Source organism: Microcaecilia unicolor, chromosome 6 (genome assembly GCF_901765095.1).
Source record: "Microcaecilia unicolor chromosome 6, aMicUni1.1, whole genome shotgun sequence".
Taxonomy (NCBI): domain Eukaryota; kingdom Metazoa; phylum Chordata; class Amphibia; order Gymnophiona; family Siphonopidae; genus Microcaecilia; species Microcaecilia unicolor.
Genome location: NC_044036.1, coordinates 103,836,121 through 103,861,672, shown reverse-complemented (window position 1 = coordinate 103,861,672; position 25,552 = coordinate 103,836,121). Strand labels below are relative to the sequence as shown.

Below are 25,552 nucleotides of genomic sequence, written 5' to 3'. Positions count from 1 at the left end.
TTAGTTTTTTCAATGGGTAATAAATGACATGGACAGATAATCACAAATTACTTGCGCTGAGTTGCAATTGGTGGAATGGTTGAGCTTAATGGAGCGTCCAGTTGCTGGATGTTTTAGACTCCTGCTGCAGGCACCACAGCCAAAACACATGCACATTAGTAATTAACTGTGAATCCCAACAACATGGTTAGACCTCGCTTCAGTCTAGTAACCTTTATTTCTATACATATCCCCAAATCCAGTGAGGCCAATGCTGTCCTAGAGACTGCTGGTGCTTATATCAGTGTCTTACACTCACCGTTCTCTGTGAACAACCAAAACCCTACCCTACTGCCACCACCCCATCCACCAAAGTCCTCAAGGATCATATCCTCAGATAGCATAGGGGAGTTAGTATTCTATAATGGCATCTGGCCCCTGATTCTTATAGAATACAGGCATAACCCAGCAGCGGTGCATCTAACATTTACACATTTGTATTTACATCTACCATAGATCTGGCGTAACAATTACTACCTAAATTTAGCAAGGATGACCGTAACATACTGTAGTCTGTAAGTTACATGCATAAGTAACCCCCATGATGCCCATATAAATACCCCTTGCATTTACACACTATGCCACTTACACATGCTTTTACAGAATAGCACTTAGAAGCTTTGCTGCCACTTACCTCTCAAAGTGCCAGCATTCTATACATTTACACAAGCAAATGGCATGCAAGCGGCACTTAACTGTGATCACCCAGTTACAGAATTGCATTTTTAGGGCCAATTCTATATATGGTGCCTGGAAAATCTACACAGAAATCATTTTCACCTAAGTGTGGTATATAGAATATACTTAAGTTGATATCTCAGCGCCCAAAAACTACGCACCTCCATTTACACAAACGAAAATGTGGCACAAATCCCTACGTGTAGATTTATGCGAACTGGGCTCTATTCTAAAAACAACACACATAAATTTGGTAATGCCCATGAAATGCCCATTTCCCCGCCCATAGCCATGCCCCTTTTGAACTGTGCGCTTTAGAATTTAGGCGCAGTTCATTACTGAATACACTTAGCAAGTTGTGTGTGTAAATTCTAATTATTGCAATTAGTGCTCATTATTGCTTGTTAAGCCAATTAAGTTGTGTGTGTAGTTATGGATTTCGGCAAAGAATGCTAGGCGTGATGTACAGAATCCGGGAGATAGTGACTAAGCCAGTGCTCTACCCCTTCCCCTATACAGAAGCAGACCTGCCAAGTCTCCAACATGGACAGGAGACTTCCAGTTTTGAAGTCCATCTTCCAATTTCCCATTCAAGAGCAAGAAATGCCCAACACAGGATACTAGCTCTAATGCACTTGTAGACAGTAGCAGAAGCCCACCCCCTGCACTATAACATCACTTCTGCTGACACAGCATATAAAAGTAAATTCAGACCTCCCCAGCCAGAACTTCTTGTTTCTGATCTACCCATGAATAAAATCAGAAGCAGCAGTATTCCACTCCAGGAGACTGACATTTGTTTGCTGAGTTGTGTCTATTTCAGAGAACCAATCTTTTATATTAAATGGGGTATGGGAGCTGAGCGAACAGAAAGATACTTAAAAACAAACAAACAAAGAGCAAAAGGAGAAAGAAGGACTCGTATGGTCAAGAAGAAAAGGTTTTGCAGGTGTCAAATAGGGAGAGGAAGAGGCAGATGAGATGGAGGAAGGCTAAAAGGTAGAGGAATGTGGAAGAAAGAACTGTAGAGATGCAGAGAAAAGTGGAAGTGGAAAAAGAAAATGAATCACAGTGTAAGGGAGAAAAAAATAGAGAGAAGGGGGTAAAAGATGAGATGTAATAAAAGCAACACAATATGACAAAGGAAAGTGAAATGGAAATCAAAATACAAAAGGAGGGCAGAGAGTTCTGGGAATGAGAGGAAGACAAAAGAACAGGGAAGTAAAGAATTAATCCAGGTAAATAAGGGAAGAAGGGATTGAGGAATGGAAGAGGAGGAGAAAAAAAAAGGACAGGAATCAGGATAGTAAAGCAGGTAGACAGAAGTTCTGAAAATATTAACTCAAAAGGAACGATACAAAGGAAGACTACTGAAGCAGAAAAACAGAGGACACTAGAAATAATGAGGTGAAACTAAAGAGAAGACTAAGAACAAGCAGAGAAGGGGATGGAAACCAAATTGCAGATGTCCAGGTTGCAAAATTATTTTAGTTTTGGCAAAGATTTCTTACCTTTTTCCTATGCTACATAGCTAAACTAAGGGAAGGAGCTCCCTGAAGCAGGGTTGCCATCTTCATCCTCACTTGTTTGTCACCACCACTACAGATAAGGTATTTTCCCTCAAAGGAAGAGGTGTGCTACAGGCTGAAATCCCTCACTTAAAAACCGATTGCCCCCACACTCTATCCTGCTGCTGACTGCCTAAATGTTCCTGGGCTGGAGCGTACCTGGGACATATGTTTTGGCCTTGCCCTATCATCTTACGATTTTAGATTCAGCTATGTGCCCATGTCTCACAGTTTTGGCATGGAAACTGACTGCTCAGCTCTTATGTGTTTCAGTTGCAGGGCCAGATCCCGACTGATCCCTTCTAGCCAAAAATGTCATCCTCTCCAACTGGCAGTCACCAGACCCGCCCACCGTGGCGCTTTGGAGATCCGCCATGATCACCCTGTGATTCTAGAATGTAAGGGTTTCCCGGATCAGTCCTCTGCTAAGGGAGATCACTACTTCAAAACCTGGACACCATTTTAGGACTCTGACCCTGGCAGCCCGTAGCTAGCCCCATGTTTTTCTCTTTAGATACTGGGGGAGAGAGGGGATGGGGAGGTATTCGTTATCTTGACTGGGCATTTAAAGTTTAATATTTGTACAGTGGTTCTTGTTTCCTTCTGCTCATAATAAGTGATGGTTATTTCTCTTGCTGTTTTTTTGTTCATTTGACTGCCCTTGAAAATTAATAAAGATTACCTGACAAAAAAAAAATTCCCCTTGGCATCTCTGCAAAAGGCTGGGTGGGATGTGGTAAATGGGGGAAGCAAAGCCTGAGAATTAATTCTGACTTTATCCCCCATGCTAACTGCAGGCCAAGGATACTACTGAAGCCCTTGAGGTCCAGGTCTTCAGTAGAAGGGAAGGATTAGTTCTGGAGAAGAACGTGGCTGTCCCCAGCATATAACCCAGGCTTGCTAGAATTACAGAGCATATTCAAAAGCATGGATTAATGAGACAAAGTCAGCATGGATTTAGTGAAGGGAAATCTTGCCTCACCAATCTACTACATTTCTTTGAAGGGGTGAACAAACATGTGGATAAAGGGGAGCCGGTTGATATTGTGTATCTGGATTTTCAGAAGGAATTTGACAAAGTACCTCATGAAAGACTCCAGAGAAAATTGGAGAGTCTTGGGATAGGAGGTAGTGTTCTATTGTGGATTAAAAACTGGTTAAAAGATAGAAAACAGAGAGTAGTGTTAAATGGTCAGTATTCTCAAAGGAGAAGCGTAGAGGGCTCTGTGCTGGGACCGCTGCTTTTTAACATATTTATAAATGACCTAGAGATGGGAGTAACTAGTGAGGTAAGTAAATTTGCTGATGACACAAAGTTATTCAAAGTCGTTAAATCGCAGGAGGATTATGAAAAATTACAAGAGGACCTTACGAGACTGGGAGACTGGGCATCTAAATGGCAGAAGACATTTAATGTGAGCAAGTGCAAAGTGATGCATGTGGGAAAGAGGAACCCAAATTATAGCTACGTCATGCAAGGTTCCACATTAGGAGTCACGGACCAAGAAAGGGATCTAGGTGTTGTCGTTGATACATTGAAACCTTCTGCTCAGTGTGCTGGTGTGGCTAAGAAAGCAAATAGAATGTTAGGTATTAGGAAAGGAATGGAAAACAAAAATGAGAATGTTATAATGCCTTTGTATCACTCCATGGTGCGACCGCACCTCGAATAGTGTGTTCAATTCTGGTCGCCGCATCTCAAAAAAGATATAGTGGAATTAGTGAAGGTGCAGAGGAGGGCGATGAAAATGATAAAGGGGATGGGATGACTTCCCTATGAGGAAATGCTAAAGCGGCTAGGGCTCTTCAGCTTGGAGAAAAGGCGGCTGAGGGGAGATATATGATAAAGGTCTATAAAATAATGAGTGGAGTTGAACAGATAGATGTGAAACGTCTGTTTACGCTTTTCAAAAATACTAGGACTAGGGGGCATGTGATGAAGCTACAATGTAGTAAATTTAAAACGAAACGGAGAAAATGTTTCTTCACTCAACGTGTAATTAAACTCTGGAATTTGTTGCCAGAGAATGTGGTAAAGGCGGTTAGTTTAGCAGAGTTTAAAAAAGGTTTGGACGGCTTCCAAAAGGAAAAGTCCATAGACAGTTATTAAATGGACTTGGGGAAAATCCACTATTTCTGGAATAAGCAATATAAAATGTTTTGTCCATTTTTGGGATCTTGCCGGGTATTTCTGACCTGGATTGGCCACTGTTGGAAACAGGATGCTGGGCTTGATGGACCTTTGGTCTTTCCCAGTATGGCAATACTTATGTACTTAGGCTATAAACTGTAATAATATCCCTTACTGAGCTTTTAAGTACAGTGAAACTAATTGTGTTGGTGACTATGTCGCAGTTCTAATCTCATCTACAGCACAGATCTGAATTCAGTCCATATACCCTATGAAGCCTGCCAACAGTATCATCTAATATTTTTAGTCATGTAGACAACTATCCACTGAGAGCTAGACTTAACACATGAACAGCTTTCAGCCATTACCAACCCATCAACTTTGAGCTGGTGACGTCAGCATTTGTAGATTATAGAATATTAGCCAATTTATCTGAAGATTTTTTTTGTACAGTTTCCCCTGAAAATATTTCTCTTTCCTATAAAAATTATACTCAATTGTCTACTTTCTAATTTCTCAGACCTCCTGAATTACTTTAGAGATAAAATACAAAGGGCTTTAGGGCAATTAACTCATTGGTTTTTAACTTTCAAAAAAAAGCAGGGAACTACTGAAAATTTGTTACAAGACCTGTGAACTTAACCCCACAGACCTTGCATTAGTGCAGGCAAGCGAAAATTGCCCTTCAGTTTTTGCAAATGCAAGAGGAGGAATATTTCCCTAGGACAATTTATCTTGGCCTCTAGCACATAATATGCTTTCATGTAAGTTAAAAAAAAAAAAAATCAAAGCAGTTAATGGTTTGCTAATGTAATGAACTATATTACGTTTAATGGTAAATCAAATCCAAGATAAAAAAATAACCACACATTAAGGGCCCCTTTTACCAAGCTGCGGCAAAAAGGGTCTGGTGCTTGTTTTACACGCATGCCGAGGCCACCTTTTACCGCAGCTGGTAAAAGGGAAGTCTTGCCTTCCTGCAGGAAAAGGCCGTGCTGCAAGTAAAGAACTTGCCACACAGCCCTTTCAGGGAGGAGCAGGGGCGTATCTGGAATCCGGCGGTAGGGGGGGCCAGAGCCAGAGAGGGGGGGCACATTTTTGCCTCCCCCCCCCCGCCGTCAACCCTCCCCTGCTGCTTACTTTTGCTGGCGGGGGGCCCCAACCCCCGCCAGCCGAGGTCCGACCCGCAATCTCCATATTTCGTCTTCCTCCGTGGCCATGTGCTTCAAGGAAGTAACGCTGCAGTGCTGATTGGTTGAATCCAGTTCGGCGTCGACGCCGAACTGGATTCAACCAATCAGCACTGCAGCGTTACTTCCTTGAAGCACATGGCCACGGAGGAAGACGAAATATGGAGATTGCGGGTCGGACCTCGGCTGGCGGGGGTTGGGGCCCCCCGCCAGCAAAAGTAAGCAGCAGGGGAGGGTTGACGGCGGGGAGGGGGGCCAGGGCGAAATCTGCGGGGGCCCAGGCCCCTGTGGCCCCACGCAGATACGCCCCTGGGGAGAAGCCCTTACCGCCACCCATTGAGGTAGCGGTAAAGGTTCCCGTGTTAACCTGGTGGTAACCGTGCAGGATGCGGCACTGCCCGATTACCGCTGGGTACACTCCAGCGCTACAAAAATAAATGAATTTTTGTAGCACCGGAAATGACGACGTGCTAGGTGTAGGAAGTACCGCCAGGCTGCTACAGTAACCCGGAAGTACTTCCTGTATAGCGAGCGGTAAGCTCACGTTGGGCTTACTACCGCTTAGTAAAAGGAGCCCTCAGTGAGATAGGTAGGTCCACTTAGCATTTGTTATTCTCATACTCACAAGCCCAAGCTTTCCAGCTTCAATTAAAATCTTATTCAAGTATCGCTTCAAAACAGGATTACTGATGCTTTCCTGAGGTTTGGCTTGTTCTCTTTTATTACATTCTTCGACCTACAAAACAAAGATTCTTAAAAAACTGATTTCTGTCTTATACACCATTTAATCACCAAAATCTGAAAAAAAAAAGCCACTCTCTGTTCAAAACAATCTAATTCTAGTAACCAATAAAACCTTAGGGGGAGACATTCAAAGCTATTTAACTGGCCAGAAAGAGCTCCTGAAAGGTTAGGTTGCCTGTTCAGGGCTAACCACTAATTTTCAGTGACACTTAACCAGTCGCTGCTGCTAAAAATAACAGGGTAGCAGTAAACTGAAAACCGGCTATTTGGAGGGCATTCTGGAGGTGCAGTTTTCAGCTATGGAGGCTGGCATTTGGATCATAGGAGGGTATTTTAATCTAACACTAGACAATTCTGCTAAAGTTTGTCACAGCAGGGTAGACCAATTAGCATTTAAATCATTGATAAACTATTTAGAGATCACATATGCATGGAGGGAAATCTATCCAAGAACTAAGCAGTTTGTTTTTTTTTACTACTACTTCTCTCATGCATCCTACTCTAGTATTGATTATATTTTTTGGACAAAATCTATAATGGAATGGTGCTTAAGTCTGATATTGAACCTATAATTTGGTCTGATCATGCACGAGTTTGGACAATGTAAAATTGGAATAAAGGGGGATGAAGTGACGTCACCAAGCAGTATGGCTGCTTAAACAGTGAGCTCCTGCTTACCTACAGCGCTATTGGGTGATTCCCCAGCATCCAGCGACATCTTCTGCTTGTGTTGGGCGGTGAAGCACAGGTTGGTGGCTGAAGCTCTGTCCAGCAATAAGCTCATGACCAGATTCAGTGGATCTCTCCCAGTATGCCTTTGCAGGCAGGATGACCACGAAACACGTGGTAGGCCAGGAGCGAGAGGCTCCTTGCGAATTGGCTCAATCTGGGGGATCCTCACCTAGAGATCGATTTCCCTTGGGAGATGGACAATTGGGGTCTGCGGCGGTGCCTTTCCCCGAACTGAAGGATTGGCTTCAAGAAAGTCACACTGATCTTAAAGCTGTCCTGGCAAACACTAGGAGCAGACCTGCGTGGTGAGACATGCGAACTGTGAAATCGGCTGGAGGAGACGGATAATCGTATAGATGAGCGATCGGAGGCGGTGAGTTCACTGGACCGACAGGTCACAGGTATTCGTTTCGGGCAGCAACAGCTCGCAGACAAGTTAGAGGACCTAGAAAATCGCAGCCACTTGTGGAACTTGCGTTTCCGGGGCCTCCCTGAAACTCCAGCATATCAGGACTGTGTTCAACGACTGGTCAACTCCTTGCTCTCAGATACTGGGCCACAACTAGATCTTAGTACCATTCTGATGGAGAGATCTCACAGGGCTTTGGGCCCCACACTTTCGAGATTTTAAGCTTAAAGAACAGGTCCTAAAAGCAGCGTCCCAAGCCCACAACTTTCAACAGGACTCATACAACGTGGAAATCTACCAAGATTTGGCTTCAGCCACACTCAAACGTTGGGCTGATCTGAAACCTCTCACCTTGAGGCTTTGCGAGCTGGGTATCCGCTATAGATGGAGGCACCCTTTTGCCCTCTTCTTTTATAAGGATGGACATATGAACCAAGTCAAATCTTTATCGGAGGCCAGTGAGGTTCTACCAGAGGGGGACCCAACGGTAGCAACAACAGCCTCAAGTAACCCTTGGGCTGCCTCCACCTTGAATTTTCATCCTAAGTGGCAATGGGTGGCGAAAGGACATAAACGCCTACAGCGCCAACAAGTGGCTGGCCAGCTTACCTGATGTGATCACCTGAGCCCTTTTGCTTTTACTAAGTGTTGTATAATGCTTGGGGTTATGGGGTGGGCTGTTTAGACGCTCTTGCTGTACTTTTGATCTACTTACTGGTTACTGGGGTTTCATAGTTTCATGTTTTCTTAATTCACTGCTTATTGTATCATGTTCTTTGTTGTCTTTATAAGCTATGCCGTGGGTGAGAGTCTGCAACACACTTCCACTGCTTGACACCTTTCCTCATGCAGGCAAGGGGTCTCAGACTTGCGAAGAGGGTAAGAGGAGGGTGGGGTGGTTTTGGAGGTATTGGTGTGCAAGTTGAGAGAGGAAGCTAGATACGAATGATGAGGGGAAGGTCAGTTATAGGATTTCTTTTGTGATGTTTTCTTCAGCATTTATCTAGATGTCTGACATATCGTTAGAACTCCTGAATGCCAGGGGGTTGAATACTCCCATGAAAAGGTAGCTCCTTTTTCGGGAGTTGCTTTGACTTAAGGTAGACATTGCCCTGGTTCAGGAGACACATTTAAAGTCAATACATAAACACTTATGTCATCACTGTAGATACCCTCTCCTCTATTTTGCTTCTAACTGTGACAATACTAAGACCCTGGGGTCCTGGTAGCTTTTAGTGATTCCAGACCCTGGCAAGTTTTAAAAGTCATCAGGGACAAAGGGGGACATTTTTTTGTTATTGCTCTTCTCCTTAGGGGATCAGAAATATACTTTAGTGAATGTCTATGGTCCTAATACAGACCATGGGGAGTTTTTCAAATCATTTGGACCAGCTTCTTCTGAAACACAGTGAGGGATCTCTGTTGGTGAGGGGAGACTTTAACCTCACCTTGAACCCTCAATTAGATAACTCTGCAACTATGGTTCATTATGCACAACACGATTGTGAGCGGTTACATGCATTTCTCACGTGATGGCAACTGCTAGATCTTTGGTGGCATGCCAATCCTGCCCAGCGGGACTATACACATTTCTCCTCTCAAATTGATTTTTGGCTGGGAGATGCCTCAACTCTCCATCTTGTTCATAGTCATCAAATATTGCTACGCACCTGGTCAGATCATGCCCCTGTCCTGTTACAGTTATGTTCATCCTGGGCAGCTCAAGCCCCACCATAATGGCAGTTAGATAATACACTCTTATCAGATATGACAAATGTTTCGCAACTCGAACGTCAGATTAAACAGTATATCCAGTTAAATGATAATGGAGAGGTTTCACCAGGTATTCTATGAGATGGCTTCAAAGCAGTCATGCGTGACCATTTTATCGCACTGAGAGCTCACATGCAAAAGGAATTATTTCTTGCAGAAGATACACTTTGGAAGCGATTGGCAAAGGTGGAGAGCCTGCTTCCTCAGCGGGCTACCCAATCTCAACTGGTAGTTCAAGTGAATAAACTTCGTACAGAGATCCATGAATTGCAGCTGGCTGATATTTCTGAACAGCTTCAATGGGTTCATCAGCTGTACTTCGTATGAGTTTGACAATAAGGCTAGTAGAGTTTTGGCCCATAAGCTTAAACAACAGGCCAGTCGGGCACGTTTCTAGCCTTAGGGATGATAGTGGTGAGGTGCACTCGGATCCTGTTCAGCTGCAGTCCCTCTTTCGGCAGTATTATGAAACACTTTATACTCCAGATATTTATCTTTCGGAGGCTCTCTCTTGACCTACTTAAGTCGTGTTGATCTACCTAGGCTAACTGAGGAAGCCCAACAAGTGCTCTCTCAACTCATAGACCTCGATGAGATTCATCAAGCGATCTGTACACTGGTCCTCAGTAAAGCCCCAGGCCCTGATGGATTCACTAATAAATTTTATAAGAACTTTGGTAGGTTGTTGGCTCCGTTGCTCCTATGGATGTTTAACTCCTTCAATGAGGGCCAACCATGCCCAGGGACCTGGAACTTAGCCAATATAATGGTCATGCCTAAACTGGGTAAAGATCCTCAACTATGCAGCTCTTATAGGCTTATTCCCTTTTTGGGGGTTGATTATAAAATTTTCACTAAGATCTTAGCCTCTTGTTTACAGCATTATCTTTCACTTTTGATCCATGAAGGCTAGGCTGGTTTCATTCAAGGACATCAAACCTTCAACAATATATGCAGAGCTCTTCACCTAATATATAGGGCCCAGGCCACTGGAGCCCCTCTGTGCCTATTATCACTTGATGCTGAAACAGCATTTGACAGGGTGCATTGGCCATTCCTATTTGCTGTCTTAGATAAGGTTGGCATCTCTGGTTGATTCTCTCACTGGCTTCATCTCATCTATACAGTACCTTGCACCTCTGAGTTAATGGCCAGTGCTCTCTTCCTTTACCTTGTTTCGGGGCACCCCCTCTTTTTGCACTGGCCATTGAACCCTTGGCTGCCAATATCCATATGCACCCGGATATCGTGGGTCCCTGGCATGGGGAAGCCAAGTCTCGGGTCCTTCTCTTTGCTGATGATATACTTCTTATATTAGTGGAACCGCATATCTCCTTCCCAGTGGTGTCTTCCGTTCTGCAGGAATATGGCACGGTCTCAGGTTTTATGAGTAATTTGAACAAGTCGGAGGCTCTCAATATAAACCTCCCTGATCAACAGGTGGCCTTGCTGCAATCTTGCTTTCCATTTCGCTGGGCATTGCGATACATTCATTATTTAGGGGTTCACCTGACTCATTTGTATGATCTGTATGAGGCTAATTTCCCAGGTGCGTGAGCTGTTCTTGGAGTTAGATCAATGGGAGGGATTGACACTCTCCTGGCTTGGGCACATTAATGCGGTCAAAATGATCTTGCTTCCTAAAATAACTCCCTATTTCTTTACCTGAGAAATTTTTCCGAGGCCTACAGTGCAGGGTTTTTTTTTTCATTTATTTGGAAGAAAAGACCGCCGTGGGTGCGTCATGAGGTGATGTATCAAATGCGCATATGTGGGGGGGGGGGGGGGGGGGGGGGGATGGGAGTCCTTTTTTTTCTTTTCTACTACCAGGTGGCACATCTTAGAATTTTAGCTGACTGGCTCCAGGGTACAAATAAGGTATGGAAATCTCTCAAACAAACGTGGCTAGATCCCTATCCTTTGACAGCAATACCCTGGCTACCCAGTTGACTTCTACACTGAGTAAAACACGAGTTATAAATATTGGAGTTTCATATAAAAGTTTATTGTTAATAGTTATGCAACTGCACAGTAATTATACATGTACACATTATAAATATAGGAGAAGACAAGTAGGAAGGGATATGGGAGAAAAGTTTGGAAAACATTGATGATGGACGTTTCAGGTTTAGTAATGTGTACTAAACTTCGCTGTTATACGATTTATATTGACTGAGATGGAATTGTATACCATGTGACCTCATCAATAAAAAATTGTTGAAACATAAAGGGGGGGGGCAGTTTCCTTTATTTTTGCAAGGGGAGGGAGGGATGGGTTAGAGGAGGATGTAAGTAAGCTACAAATTAGCTCTTGCTAATGTTCATTTTCTGGGTGTCTGGTCTATAGCTGATATTGTATATGGTTTCTTTTGCCTTTTTTCAATAAAATAAAGAATTTGAAATAAAATTGGAATAAAGGATACAAATTACAGTTTTGGGGGTTGAATTAAAGTATTCTAGGAGAGGCAGAAGTGGTGGGTGATCTTACCTACTTGATTACAGATTTTTTTTTTACCATGATTCTACACAGGCAGTCTCCCAGGGAATGCTATGGAATGGGTTTAAAGTTTATATAAGGGGACCCAATCAAATGGCAGAGTAGATTGAAGTGTCGGAAGAAACAAGATGCCCAATTGAGAGAGATTAGTCTTGCAAAAGAGAACTCTTTTTAATCCTAGTCAGAAGATACAATTGCAGCTTACACAACTAAGGGCTCAAATACAGAATCTGTGGGCAGAAAAAGCACACTATAATATACAATTGATATAGTTTTTTTTAAGGAAGGGAACAAGGCCACTAGATTGTTAGAGCATCAGCTTAAGGGAAGCAGGGCACAATCACAAATATCATTACTCAAGGAAGAAGGAAACTTTGATGCAGGACCCTCAGAGGATGAGGGCTTTTTTGTGTTTTATCCAAATTTATATACCTCCAAGATAAAGACCTCAAGTTCTGATATAGAGGATTTCCTTTAGAAGGCATCCTTACCCCAGTTAGATGGTACCAGGTACAGAAATATCAATGGGGAAATACAGGTGGAGGCAGTTCGAAAGGATATAGCTTCCCTTAAACCAGGCAAGTCACCTGGCCTAGATGGCCTTACTTCCAAATTCTATAAATCACTTTCAGGACTACTTGCCCCTGTCTTAGCTGAACCCTTTAATGCAGTCTTGGGGGGAAGGAAGGGGGGGTACTTACCACCCTCAATGATGGAGGTAGGAATTACAGTGATTCCAAAACCTGGGAAGGACCTTACTCAATGTGGCTCATATAAGCCTACTTCCCTACTAAATCTAGATGTCAAATTATTTGCAAAAATATTAGCAACCTGGCAAAATGGGGTGATAGGTATATTGGTTGGGGAGAACCAATTGGTGTTTATCCCTGGTAGAAAACTAGAGATAATGTCAGGCACACCCTTATTTTGATTTTGCATGTCCATCCCTGTAAAACACCAATGGTTTTGTTAATTGATGCAGAGACAGCCTTCGACAGGGTCGGGTGGCCCTTCTTGCTTCAGGTACTGTCTCATATGGGTTTTGGTCCCAGTTTTTTAGGAAATGAATCACTGCATTCTATTCTTCCTCGACAGCTAAATGGTGGTTAGTCTGACTCCTTTCCTTTGTTTAGGGCAGAGGCTCTCAACCCAATCCTCAGGACACACCTAGCCAGTCAGGTTTTCAGGATACCCACAATGAATATGCATGAGATAAACTTGCATAGAATGGAGGTAGTGAATGAAAAATTTATCTCATGTTGTAGGGGTATTTTCATGCTCTCTCACCTTTGCTGGTCAGAGGCCTGGTAAGCTTGAACCAACTAATATGGATTCTACAGCCTATGCTTGAATACATCAGAAACCTGCTTTCTACAAAGGAAAATTACTTCTTGGCATAGCTGTGCTGACGGCTTCATCAAGGACATATGTCTATGTCCACTGGCCGTCCACCTCATCTCCCGGGACCATGCAGAGGAGTGAACATGTCAGGAACAGTGTCTTCAGTAACTGTGAACAATGGAGGGGAGCTTGCTACAATCAGGCACATGACTGATAAGTTATTCTAGCTGGGCGTTCACAAGCCCTCTTTGTCATGACCGTGTGTTATCTGATGGACAGAGATACATGGTTGGTGATTGGTCCATGTGTCACCTGACCGAGAGCAGGGCAAAGGATGGGGGATGAGAGAGATCTCAGAAGTCTGGAGAATGGAAGGAAGGGAAGAAGATTTGCCTAGGATGGTTCTCTCTCAGAGAAGTTACAGACTTTTGGCCTGGACACCAGTGAACTGAATTCCTTGTGATAAAAGCTGACAAGGTCAGTTCAGTTGTGGATCTGTGGATTTCCCAAAAGACTGTGTAATCAGTGTACAGAGCAAAAACCTTTGATTTTATTCCTGGACTGGGATAGCCACGCATGTACTCTGCTTGAGTCTAAAAGGAAGAATCCGATTCATCCGGAACTTACTGACCAAGGGTAAGAGAAACAGGAATTTTTTACCAATAGTTCAAGGTATAGTTAGTTGGATTTTGTTTTTTTTACTTGCAACCAAATGGTTATAACAGGACCTGTGGTCTTTAGCTTATTTTGCTGCTAAGTGTGTAATCTTCTCAGGATATATTATAGTTGTGTAATTACTTATATATTCAGAAAAAACTCTTGACAAGGCTGCCCCATCACCACTGTCGTTTGCTCTAGTAATTAAACCCATGGCACTGCAAGTTCTAGGGAATCAAAAGATACAGAGGGTACTGGGGAGGGGGGGGGGGGAGAAAAAACAAACGCACCCAAAATCATGCATTTCATGGATAATGTACTGCTCTTCTTAATTAAGCCGTACACATCACTACCATTACTACAAAGAAAATTTAACAAGTAAAAGAAGGTGCCCAAATTTAAGATCAACATTGATAAAACAAAGGCATTAAATAGAAACCTAGCACCAGGGGAGCATATCAGAGTGCAGGAAATCTTCCTCATTTATGGGTAAAAAGCAGCTGAAATACCTAGGGATCAATCACCAATAATCCTAGGAAACTCTTTGAGGCCAATTTTACACATTTGCTCAAACAAATTATAGGGGACCTTTCTTGGTTGGAGAAGGGTGGCCATCATTAAAATGAATGTGCCCCTATGAATATTATACTTATTCCAAGCAGGTAGAAAATTCTCTTACTGATGCTGCTATGGAAATTTAGTCAGCTTATACAGAAGCACCATCCACCATGGGTATCAGAGAATGTGCAGGACTTCTTAACCAGTGGTACCCCCACCCTCAAAGGGTGCAGCGAAGGGTCTTCCAATCTGAGGCAATTTATTGAAACTTTCTAGACAGAGTGAAGGCAGTTATTAGGACAGTCAAGGCTGCCGGGGAGGGGGGGCAGAATTCCCCAGGGCCCGGCCTCCAAGGGAGGCCAGTGCAAGCATGGCTCTCCTGCTCCTCTGTGCCGCAGAGCACAGTTATTGCATTAACTCTGCTGTGCCACAGGTCCTTCTTCCTGCCGCGTCCCGCCTCCTGGGTAAAATATTTCCTGTTTGGATGCGCCAGGAAGAAAGACCTGTGCAGCAGAGCGGAGATAGCAGGAGACAAGACAAGCAAATGAGCAGGCCCGGGGGGGGGGGGGGGGGGGGGGAAAGAGTATGTGGGCCCGGAGGGTGGTATAATGTAATTGTAGCAACATGTTAGCAACAACATATATAGCTGTCAGTCACTTGTTAAGAACCCCTGCTCTAAAGAAACGGAAAGAATATTTGGTCTTGCAACTGGATGGTCTAATTACCCACGTGAGACTAGAAAGGAGAAGGGGTATGCTGAAGCCATTGCTCAGATATACTCCATGGGTTGAGGGCAAGATGGAGATGGAGGGGAGAAATAGGAAAATCCTTTTCAATAGACAAATACTGCAATTATAGGGAAAAAAAATTAGAAAGAGGATATTGCAGAAAGAAACCAAAATTTTGAAAGCTCCTCTTCAGTACACATAGGACGCTAATATCAGCATTATACAGGAAGGTGACTCAGAATAACATGGCTAAATTTAAATACATGAAAGATTGAAAAAATAACTTAGTGGAATCTCAGAAGCAATGGGGAAAGGATGATAGAAAATGCACTTAGAACGTCAACTTTTGTAAAAATTAAGGAGAATACATAAAACGTATCCCACACTACAAACAAGTTGTTTGCAGGCACGTGGTGAAATAAGGACACTATTACATTTGGAGGACATGCTCTAAGATACAAAGCTTTAAAACCAGCTCCAGAAAATCTTTAATTAAAATCACCAAGTTATACTTATTTGGGCATATGCCTTGTAGCGCTACAGAAGTGATTAGTAGTACTGATGGGAAAGGGTTGGTTTAAAAGGAGGAAGTCAGTGTCAGCCTACCTTTCTGCAGCTCAATGCAAGACAAGCATATGTGGAAGTAGGTCGAGCCCCCAAGCTTGAGTCAACAGAACGAGAGACTGGGACATTTGGTGCCAATAGAGGGGGTGGGGATGAGATGGAGACTTACAGCAATGCATAAAACAAAAGCTATTAGTTTAAAAAGGAAGTGTGGACACTGCTATTAACAGTATTTGAGCAAAGGGAAAATATACTGTTAACAGGGAATGATTGGCTAAGATACAAGATGCAATGGGAATGGGGAATAGATGCAAATTGTATAAAACGTTTGTATGTGGTAGTAGAAAAAAATATTATAAACAAAGTAACACGAGGATTAGATCAACAAAGGAATTATATTTAGTCAGTAGAATACAGCACAAGGATAAAAAAAATTGTTTCCGTTCATACCTTTGTTACACAAGCTATACCCACTACATTATGAATGATGAACAATGTATCTTGCAAAATAAGGATTTAAAGTTGGACAAAATATTAAAACAGCAATGTAAAGCTCAGGGCCTCACTGAGTTGTGACACAGGCTATTTGTTACGGCTACTGCTGACCTAAGCAACATATTTGCAGGTGTTCAGCTGCTAGTCAGATAAACTTGTTTAAAAACCATTAGATTGCCTTTTTTTAAACTACTACAAAATAAGTAATAGCTCTTTCTATATCATGCTTATTGTTATACTAACCTTCAGAAGTAGGCTTTCTTGCTGTCTTTGACATTCCTCTTTTTCTAAAAGGCATGAGGTTTGGCTAATGGCCTCCGATGGCTTAACGTCCACTTCTTCATGATTTACCTACAGTAAATTTAAACACACTTTTAGTCTTGTTAACATAAGAGGGATGAATGAAAGGTAATGCCTCCACCTCCATAATTCAATAGATGGCGGCACTAATGCACTACACATGATCTTTCAATCTCTTCCTTCACCTAAGAACACAAGGATAGTCATACTGGGTCATACCAGTGGTCCATCTAGCCCAGTATCCTGCTTCCAACAGTGGCCAAGCCAGGTCACAAGTACCTGACAAACCCAAATAGTAGCAACATTGAATGCTACCGATGGCTTAACGTCTACTTCTTCATGATTTACGTACAGTAAATTATCACACACATGGGTGGCAGTTTTAGTCTTGTTAACATAAGAGGGACGAATGAAAAGTAATGCCTCCACCTCCATAATTCGTCAATAGGTGGGCACACTAATGCACTACACATGTTCACTTATTCTTTCAATCTCTTCCTTCACCTCACTTAACAACATAAGAATAGTCATACTGTGTCACATCAATGGTCCATCTAGCCCAGTATCCTGCTTCCAACAGTGGCCAAGCCAGGTCACAAGTACCTAACAAAGCCAACAAGTACCTAACAAACCCAATTAGTAGCAACATTCCATACTACCAATCCCAGAGCAAGCAGTGGCATACTTATGTCCATCTCAATAACAGACGTTTCCTCTAGCAACTTGTCCAAACCTTTTTTGAAATCCAGATACACTAACTCCAACTCCAGATATACATCCTCCAACAGCGAATTCCAGAACTTAACTATCATAAGTACATAAGTAGTGCCATACTGGGAAAGACCAAAGGTCCATCTAGCCCAGCATCCTGTCACCGACAGTGGCCAATCCAGGTCAAGGGCACCTGGCACGCTCCCCAAACGTAAAAACATTCCAGACAAGTTATACCTAAAAATGCGGAATTTTTCCAAGTCCATTTAATAGCGGTCTATGGACTTGTCCTTTAGGAATCTATCTAACCCCTTTTTAAACTCCGTCAAGCTAACCGCCCGTACCACGTTCTCCGGCAATGAATTCCAGAGTCTAATTATACGTTGGGTGAAGAAAAATTTTCTCCGATTCGTTTTAAATTTACCACACTGTAGCTTCAACTCATGCCCTCTAGTCCTAGTATTTTTGGATAGCGTGAACAGTCGCTTCACATCCACCCGATCCATTCCACTCATTATTTTATACACTTCTATCATATCTCCCCTCAGCCGTCTCTTCTCCAAGCTGAAAAGCCCTAGCCTTCTCAGCCTCTCTTCATAGGAAAGTCGTCCCATCCCCACTATCATTTTCGTCGCCCTTCGCTGTACCTTTTCCAATTCTACTATATCTTTTTTGAGATACGGAGACCAGTACTGAACACAATACTCCAGGTGCGGTCGCACCATGGAGCGATACAACGGCATTATAACATCCGCACACCTGGACTCCATACCCTTCCTAATAACACCCAACATTCTATTCGCTTTCCTAGCCGCAGCAGCACACTGAGCAGAAGGTTTCAGCGTATCATCGACGACGACACCCAGATCCCTTTCTTGATCCGTAACTCCTAACGCGGAACCTTGCAAGACGTAGCTATAATTCGGGTTCCTCTTACCCACATGCATCACTTTGCACTTGTCAACATTGAACTTCATCTGCCACTTGCACGCCCATTCTCCCAGTCTCGCAAGGTCCTCCTGTAATCGTTCACATTCCTCCTGCGACTTGACGACCCTGAATAATTTTGTATCATCGGCGAATTTAATTACCTCACTAGTTATTCCCATCTCTAGGTCATTTATAAATACATTAAAAAGCAACGGACCCAGCACAGACCCCTGCGGGACCCCACTAACTACCCTCCTCCACTGAGAATATTGGCCACGCAATCCTACTCTCTGCTTCCTATCTTTCAACCAGTTCTTAATCCATAATAATACCCTACCTCCGATTCCATGACTCTGCAATTTCTTCAGGAGTCTTTCGTGCGGCACTTTGTCAAACGCCTTCTGAAAATCCAGATATACAATATCAACCGGCTCCCCATTGTCCACATGTTTGCTTACCCCCTCAAAAAAATGCATTAGATTGGTGAGGCAAGACTTCCCTTCACTAAATCCGTGCTGACTTTGTCTCATCAGTCCATGTTTTTGAATATGCTCTGCAATTTTATTCTTAATAATAGCCTCCACCAGTAAAAAAAATATTTCCACCTGTTTTAAAAGTATTTCCATGCAATTTCATTGAGTATTCCCTGGTCTTTGTACTTTTTGAATAAGTGAAAAATCGATTCACCTCTACCTGCTCCACACCACTCAGGAGTTTTGTAAACCTCAATCATATCTCCATTCAGCTATCATCTTTCCAAGCTGGAGCCATAACCTCTTTAGCCTTTCCTCATATGGGAGGGGTTCAATCCCCTTTATCATTTTGGTTGCTCTTCTTTGAACCTTTCCTAATTTCTTGGTAAGAAGAGTCTTTGTGAATAGGCTGTTTTGCCATTTCTTGTGAAGTGGAAGCATACAGTGCGTGCTCGGTGCGATTTAAACATGACGTGATAGAATTTCTGACTGTTGAAGGACTCCCGCCAATTAAAAGTCACCACCACATGCAGGTTGTTTATGGTCATGACTGTGTTGATGTTGAGTACTCTGCGTTGCTGGGACAAAAAATGTAAAGATTGTGGATTGGAAAGGGCTGATTTGTGTGATAAAAAAAAAAGTGCATAACCTATAACAGCAATGAATGAGTGTCACATGAGAAACACTGACAAACTCGTAAAGAACAATCAGAAGATCACTCAAAAAGGGAAATTGCTGATACTTGGCATTTCACAGCAATTTGTGGTTACATTACTGATATTCTTGGATATCAAGACGTCTGTGCAAGGGTTCCTTTCATGCTGAATTTAGAAATGAAAGCTTCAAAACTTGAAATCTGTCAGCAATTGTTGGCCCAATATTAGAATGAAGGTGAGGAATTACTTCACAAGATCTTGACAGCTGATGAAACTTGGGCCAGAAACAAAAGCACCAATCCATGGAGTACCACAACAAAGGTTCACCTGTAAATACAAAATTCAAAACACAGCCCTCTGCAGCAAAAATCATAGTTACAGACTTGAGGGACATGGATAGTGACGCTCAAATGGATTTCCTTGAATCTTAGTATAACCAACTCAAATTGGTACATTGCAAACCTGTAAACTTTGAACGAATGATTGAGAAGCGTTTAGAAACACATGGAGGAAATTTTGTTACAACATGACAACTCTAGGCCTCATGCAGCACGAACCACTGCAGAGACAATTGCGAAGATGAATCTCACAGTTCTGCACCATCCGCCATACAGCTCAAACTTGTTGCCATGCAAGTTCCAGCTTTTTTTCAAAATTGACAAAATACCTTTGGGGGCATCTGTCCAACTCAAATGTAGCGGTGGAAAGGACTGAGCAACTGTTGAAGAAGAGATGTGCAGTTCCTTCACGAAGGCTTCCAAAACCTGTTCACTGTTGGCAGAAATGTGTGGAGAATGGTGCCAACCATGTAGAAAAATAAATACATGTAATAAGAGCACGTTTCAAGCATTATTTTCATTTTTTATTCTTAATATCTTCATTTAAACAGTTATGAAAGTGGAGGCATTATTTTCATTCAACCCTCACATCATGAAGACATTAAAAAAAATACCAGCAACAGAACAAATCTTTATGGAGACATCCGAACAGAACAGATTACATAAGCAACACAGATTTTGAAGGAAGTGTTATTTACAGCAATCTATATCTTCACAATGAGAACTAGATAGGATATAATCACCCATTAAGATCATCAGAAAGCTCCCTTCACCAGTAACCCACAGCACACTTAAGAAAAGTACAAATTAAAAAAGGATGGGGGGGGGGGGGGGGAGGGAGCTGTGGTGATTATACATAGGCCCAAATAAGAAGGGACAACAGATATAGTAACTCTTGCTAGTCACCATCTCCAAGGAGGATATGGCCAAAAGGGGTTTATGAATCACTTGGGCATGATGAAGATGGAGAGTGTAAAAGAGGAAAACTGGGGATAAACAGACATTTTGAAAACTGAAGTCCTCTGACTGACAGAAAGAATCATTTTGTGCAAGGGGACACCTAAATTAAAACATGTTTTTTTGAGAGTCATAAGGAGCTCCAGGAAGTTGGGGGAGGGTAAAATTAGAATTTGTTGAACTCATTTAAAAACTAGAAAATATGTGATGAATTCCATGAAATTTCTTTTGGAATGGATAATATTTAGGAAAACAAACTATTTTTTAAAGCCTGATACACATATATAAAATACCGTAGGTGTCTGTCTCATTTTCCCAGACGCTGCATCATAATTAAGCATATCTGTTGGATCAACCCATTCATCACCTTGAGCTTGGGCATAAAATACCAATAGACATGCATGAAAAAACCAAGAAACTGGCATTGTGGATCTCCTTAAAAAGACAAAAAACAAACAAACATTAGAAAAGACCCAAATTCCATTAGACACAGTTCAACATATTATATAAGAATAAGTCCCAGAACGGTTAATTTCTCTTATCTATACTTATCTACATTAAATAGGCTAATCAGTACCATACATAACCCATGTTCTACTTTAAATGTTTTCAGACCCACGATATTTGATGATCTTTTTTCCCAGATATAACCACCCACTTCAGTCACACCTTTGGAGACCTAACTTTGTATGATGTTCTTTTCATAAATGTTGTTAGCCACATAGAGCCCGCCATGGTGGGAATCTGTGGGATGTAAATGTTCTAAATAAATAAATAAATAAAATAACTAACTAATCTCCTATTTGTTTTTTGTTGTTCATCTTGGTTGGTCACGATTCAACACAGAATGTCCATTATATCTGTACAGTGTTATGAACATCTGGAATGCACTATCAATATGATTAAAATCACACATCCCATTCTTATGCTGTTCATACAACACAAGACAAGCACATGCTGAAGACAGAAGATTCATTACAATTCACACAAAGTAAAACTCTGGAACAGACTGCACCACACAAGAATATCTCCAGGACAAGATTCTCTCACCCAAACATTTGATTCCTTGGCTCTGACCAGGAACTGGAAAGGGGTAAAGGCCATTTCAGGTTTATGGTTTAGTAGATTGAATTACATTGCTTCTGACGAAATACATGCTAAAGGCAGATAGAAAGGAAAGCCAATTTCATGATGGTACAGAAAGATTAGAGAGTAACATAATAAAGTGAACACATACAAAAACATAAAAAGGAAAATGTCAGTATCAATGATACTAATTTATATTTTCTTTTGTATGTAAAAAAAACATACAAAAAAGGGACAGCTAAATGGACTCACTACAAATCAGCTTAGTTTATTCTCCAACACTGCTGTTACTTCTCCTTGATGGCTCTTCCTATGTCATTGTGGGCAACAAGCAATGAATGACTTCTTGCTTTCTGTAACTAGTCAGCCATAGCTTTGAGCCATGCATCTTGGACATGGGTACCTCACATCTTCTCCAAGTTATTTCCATGTTAAGCTCTTGACGTTCTTGCAGGGTCAGCAACTGTCCACATGTACACAGGATAACTATCCATCTCCTTGTAACAGTACTTTGTGGACTGGGCTTACAGGACAAGCAGGATAAGGCAGCCACATACAGGTGATGTCTCACATGACAGCAGCAGCTTGGAAGTGCTCCCTAGAGCTCAGAAAGATCTGGAAGAATTTGCGCATGTGCCACTGTGCCCACCTAGAGGTAACTATCACCCTTGCTAGTCTATTTCTTCTGCTTGAGTCAGACAGATATAAGCATGAGCACATGCCCAGAACGCCAGAGGAGGAGGAGATGCCAGTTGCCCAGCTCTGGATAGCAGCGGCTTCCACACAAGTGAGAGGTTTGTTTTAGTCCTAATAGGAACAGAGTCAGGTTCAGAGCTCTTTGATCCTTTTCCTCTTCCTCTATTTTCAAACTGGAAACAAAAAGGGGCAAGAATAGAGAGAAACATTTTCTTTTGGATGAGATTATGTGGAATCTACCCAATGATTATCTGGTTCCCATGCTGCAGAGCCAGCGTTTCCTTGAAAGAGGCAATGCAGTTGTTCCATGGTGAAAGAACCCTTCCCTGACTGACCGGAGTCATATTATTTCTGCTCTCCCAACCTGTGCTGAGTCCCTAACATGCAAGGAAACCCTACCTGTCCAGCGGATTCCATATCCATATCCCACTCCTTTATGAGCCCCACAACCTTTTTTCTCGGCGGCGTTGTTAGCTTGCCTGGTTTTTCCCACAGTTGGATGTTGCGGGGCTTTCTCTCCCTGATGAATCCCAGTTGGCGAAACGGGACCGTTGGGGAGGCCCTTAAGTTTGCAACAATAAAGCTAAGTAGCTGTGGTTATGTTTTTTGGATATACAGCATTTATTTATATGTTTAAGCGCACAAGTTAAACATTCAGGGAGGAAGCTGGTAGAAGACCAGTGATTACATGGTAGTGACTATAATGTGGTGATCTTACTGATCAAAAAATGTCACTAGTCTGAGGTCTTCTTTCCTTCCATTATTGATAAGTTTATCTCACAATTCATCATTTTTACCCGCTATGTTTGTTGGTTATTTCACATAATTTAGCGGAGTTACTCCCAGAGTTTTCCTGTTACTTTGGTAGGTACATTTGTATCCCACATTTTCCCACCTATTTGCAGCCTCAATGTGGCTTACATAGTACCGTCAACGGCGTTAGCCGATTCCGGCATGAACAAATACAAGGTATGAACAGTTACAAGGTGATTTTGTGGTAGAATGAGGTACATGTATGGTAAATACAATTGGGGGGAATTTACAGTTTCCCCATCATGCTTGTGAAATAAAAGCTGTTATCACCCACTCAGCCTAGGACAACAGAATTTTCAATTCATCTCACCAAATGCTAATCAAACACACTCGCACTCGACTACCCTCACACCAAACGCCAAGCAACCGTCTTCATAAAGCACTGGGAGATGAGACGAAAACAGACCGCCCGTCCCCTCTCCTTTCCTCCCTATGGTGTGCTATCTCTTCCACGCCACCCAGTCTGGCATGTTTCTCGCTCTCCTTCCATCTCAATCTATCCTACCTTCAAACTATCACCTGAGTGAAGTTCAAGTCGCCCGCACCAACCACACAGACTTCCTTGTTCTGCGCCCCGCCCCCTCTGACGCGACTTCTTGTGCGCTCGGCGATCCCGCCTAGTCGGAAACAAGAAGTTGCGTCAAAGGCCGGTTCTTCTGTTTCTTCCAGAGTCACTGTCCGGGGGGAGCTGCTCGGAAGAAGCACGCAAGTCGGACTTTTCTAAAGAGAGAGCTCCCATTCTGAGCCGCAAAGCCTTGCTTGTGTCCAGTAGAGGGTGTCTGCTTAGACTATATTGCATTCCGTTATGCATGCATGGACTTACTGTCTTGGGATATGTAAATACAGGACGTTTCTACGCCCTGTAGTTTTATTTTAGTGTTATTGCAATTTTGAAAAAGGATCTTCGCTTTTAACCACCTTCAATGTCATTTCCTATTTTCTGTGGGTCAAGTTTTACGTGGAAATGGCTTTTATAAAATTGTGTGGATGTATATGGGTGTGTACACATGCCAGCAGGACAGGAGCATATATTTTATTTTAAGAGGTTTGCCTGTAGGTGTTTCTGAGGACTGCATTGGGGTGGAGTTTTATACTTGCTTATTTTATTTTATATAAAATAAATATGCACCCATATGAGAGTCCATGCACATAGCTGCACTTTCATTGAATCAGGTGTAACTTTGTGTGAGTGCATTTGTGCACTATTGCAGATTATTATAGGAGACTCTTGAATAAAGATAGTTAAATGCATAACTTGTCTTTATAAAATAGAAGTGTGGGTTTTTTTTATAAGCCTTCTGTTATAAAATTACTTCTGCCACATATGTATTTAGCAACACAAAATTATCTGAATCTGTATAGGATGCGCCTTCTTGATGAGGGAGGAACTCCATAGTCTAGTGCAGGGGTGAGTAACCTGCAGCTTATGGGTTGAATGTGGCCTGCCAGTGCCATTGAATTTCATGTGGCCCCCAAGACCATGGGACGTATGCAAAGAAATCATGGTTAACAAGTGTTTTGCAGATTTTAAATAATGTATTTTAGGGGGCTAGGGGTTGGCAGAGCTACTATTGGGGTGAGGTTTTTCTTCCATTATAAGTATTGAAGTTCTTTTAATGAACTGTTTATATTGTTGGCTAAGTTGTATCGAGGCTAAAGATTTTGCTTGTTATTTGTGATTCACAACTATTCATCAATTAAAAAAACTGTTCAAACCTAAATAATATCTTCTCTCTATATAAAAGGCACCACCAACGTTCTATGAAGCCTCCAGCCGGAAGTGTGAAGGGGGAGAGATATCCGGTTTCCCCATGAGTGTCTGCCAGGGTTGCCAGATGGGCAGTTTTCCGCAACCCGCCACGGGAAACTTTTGCCCGCGACGGGTTGCGGTTTTTTGGGCTTGTTTTCTTTTTTCTGTGCGGGTTTTGGGCGGTTTTTCGGCCGGCGGGGGGTGGGGCTAATGGCAACAGAGGCAGGGTTTGGTGACGTTTTGGGCGGGGCGATGACTGCGGGGGCGGGGCTGATGACGGCGGGGGCGGGGGTGATGACGGAAGGGGCGGGGTTCATGACATCGGGGTGGGGGGTGTAACAGTGAAGGACTCAGAGGAGGGAGGGGAGAGAGGGCAGGGACACACACACTCCCACATGCACACAGAAGAAAACCTTGCTAGCTCCCGTTTCATTTGCATCACAAACAGGGCTTTTTTTACTGAAGGACTCAGAGGGGGGAGGGGAGAGAGGGCAGAGGGCAGGGACACACACACTCCCACATGCACACAGAAGAAAACCTTGCTAGCCCCAGTTTCATTTGCTAGCCCCCGTTTCATTTGCATCACAAATGGGGCTTTTTTACTGAAGGACTCAGAGGGGGGAGGGCAGAGACACACACACTCCCACATGCACACAGAAGAAAACCTTGCTAGCCCCAGTTTCATTTGCATCACAAACGGGGCTTTTTTACTAGTATTTTATAAATAGCCATTCCAGC

General features: G+C 42.7%; 1 protein-coding gene across 3 annotated transcripts in view; it reads right to left on the bottom strand.

The window, feature by feature from the left end:
• The window catches only part of CLCC1 (chloride channel CLIC like 1), a 71,724-nt gene extending 48,083 nt beyond the window's left edge, over window positions 1–23,641 (bottom strand). The window contains exons 1-4 of one of the 3 annotated variants that reach the window (XM_030207063.1): window positions 23,570–23,641; window positions 20,763–20,904; window positions 16,348–16,455; window positions 6,232–6,342 (exon numbers count right to left, since the gene is read on the bottom strand). In XM_030207063.1, the coding sequence (XP_030062923.1) occupies window positions 6,232–6,342; window positions 16,348–16,455; window positions 20,763–20,894 (351 nt within the window). In that variant the 5' untranslated portion in view covers window positions 20,895–20,904; window positions 23,570–23,641. Of the gene's footprint in view, window positions 1–6,231; window positions 6,343–16,347; window positions 16,456–20,762; window positions 20,905–23,374; window positions 23,514–23,569 lie in introns of those variants that run through there. The other 2 variants (XM_030207064.1, XM_030207065.1) reach the window with 2 other exon arrangements.
• Window positions 23,642–25,552: the final 1,911 nt, after the last annotated feature.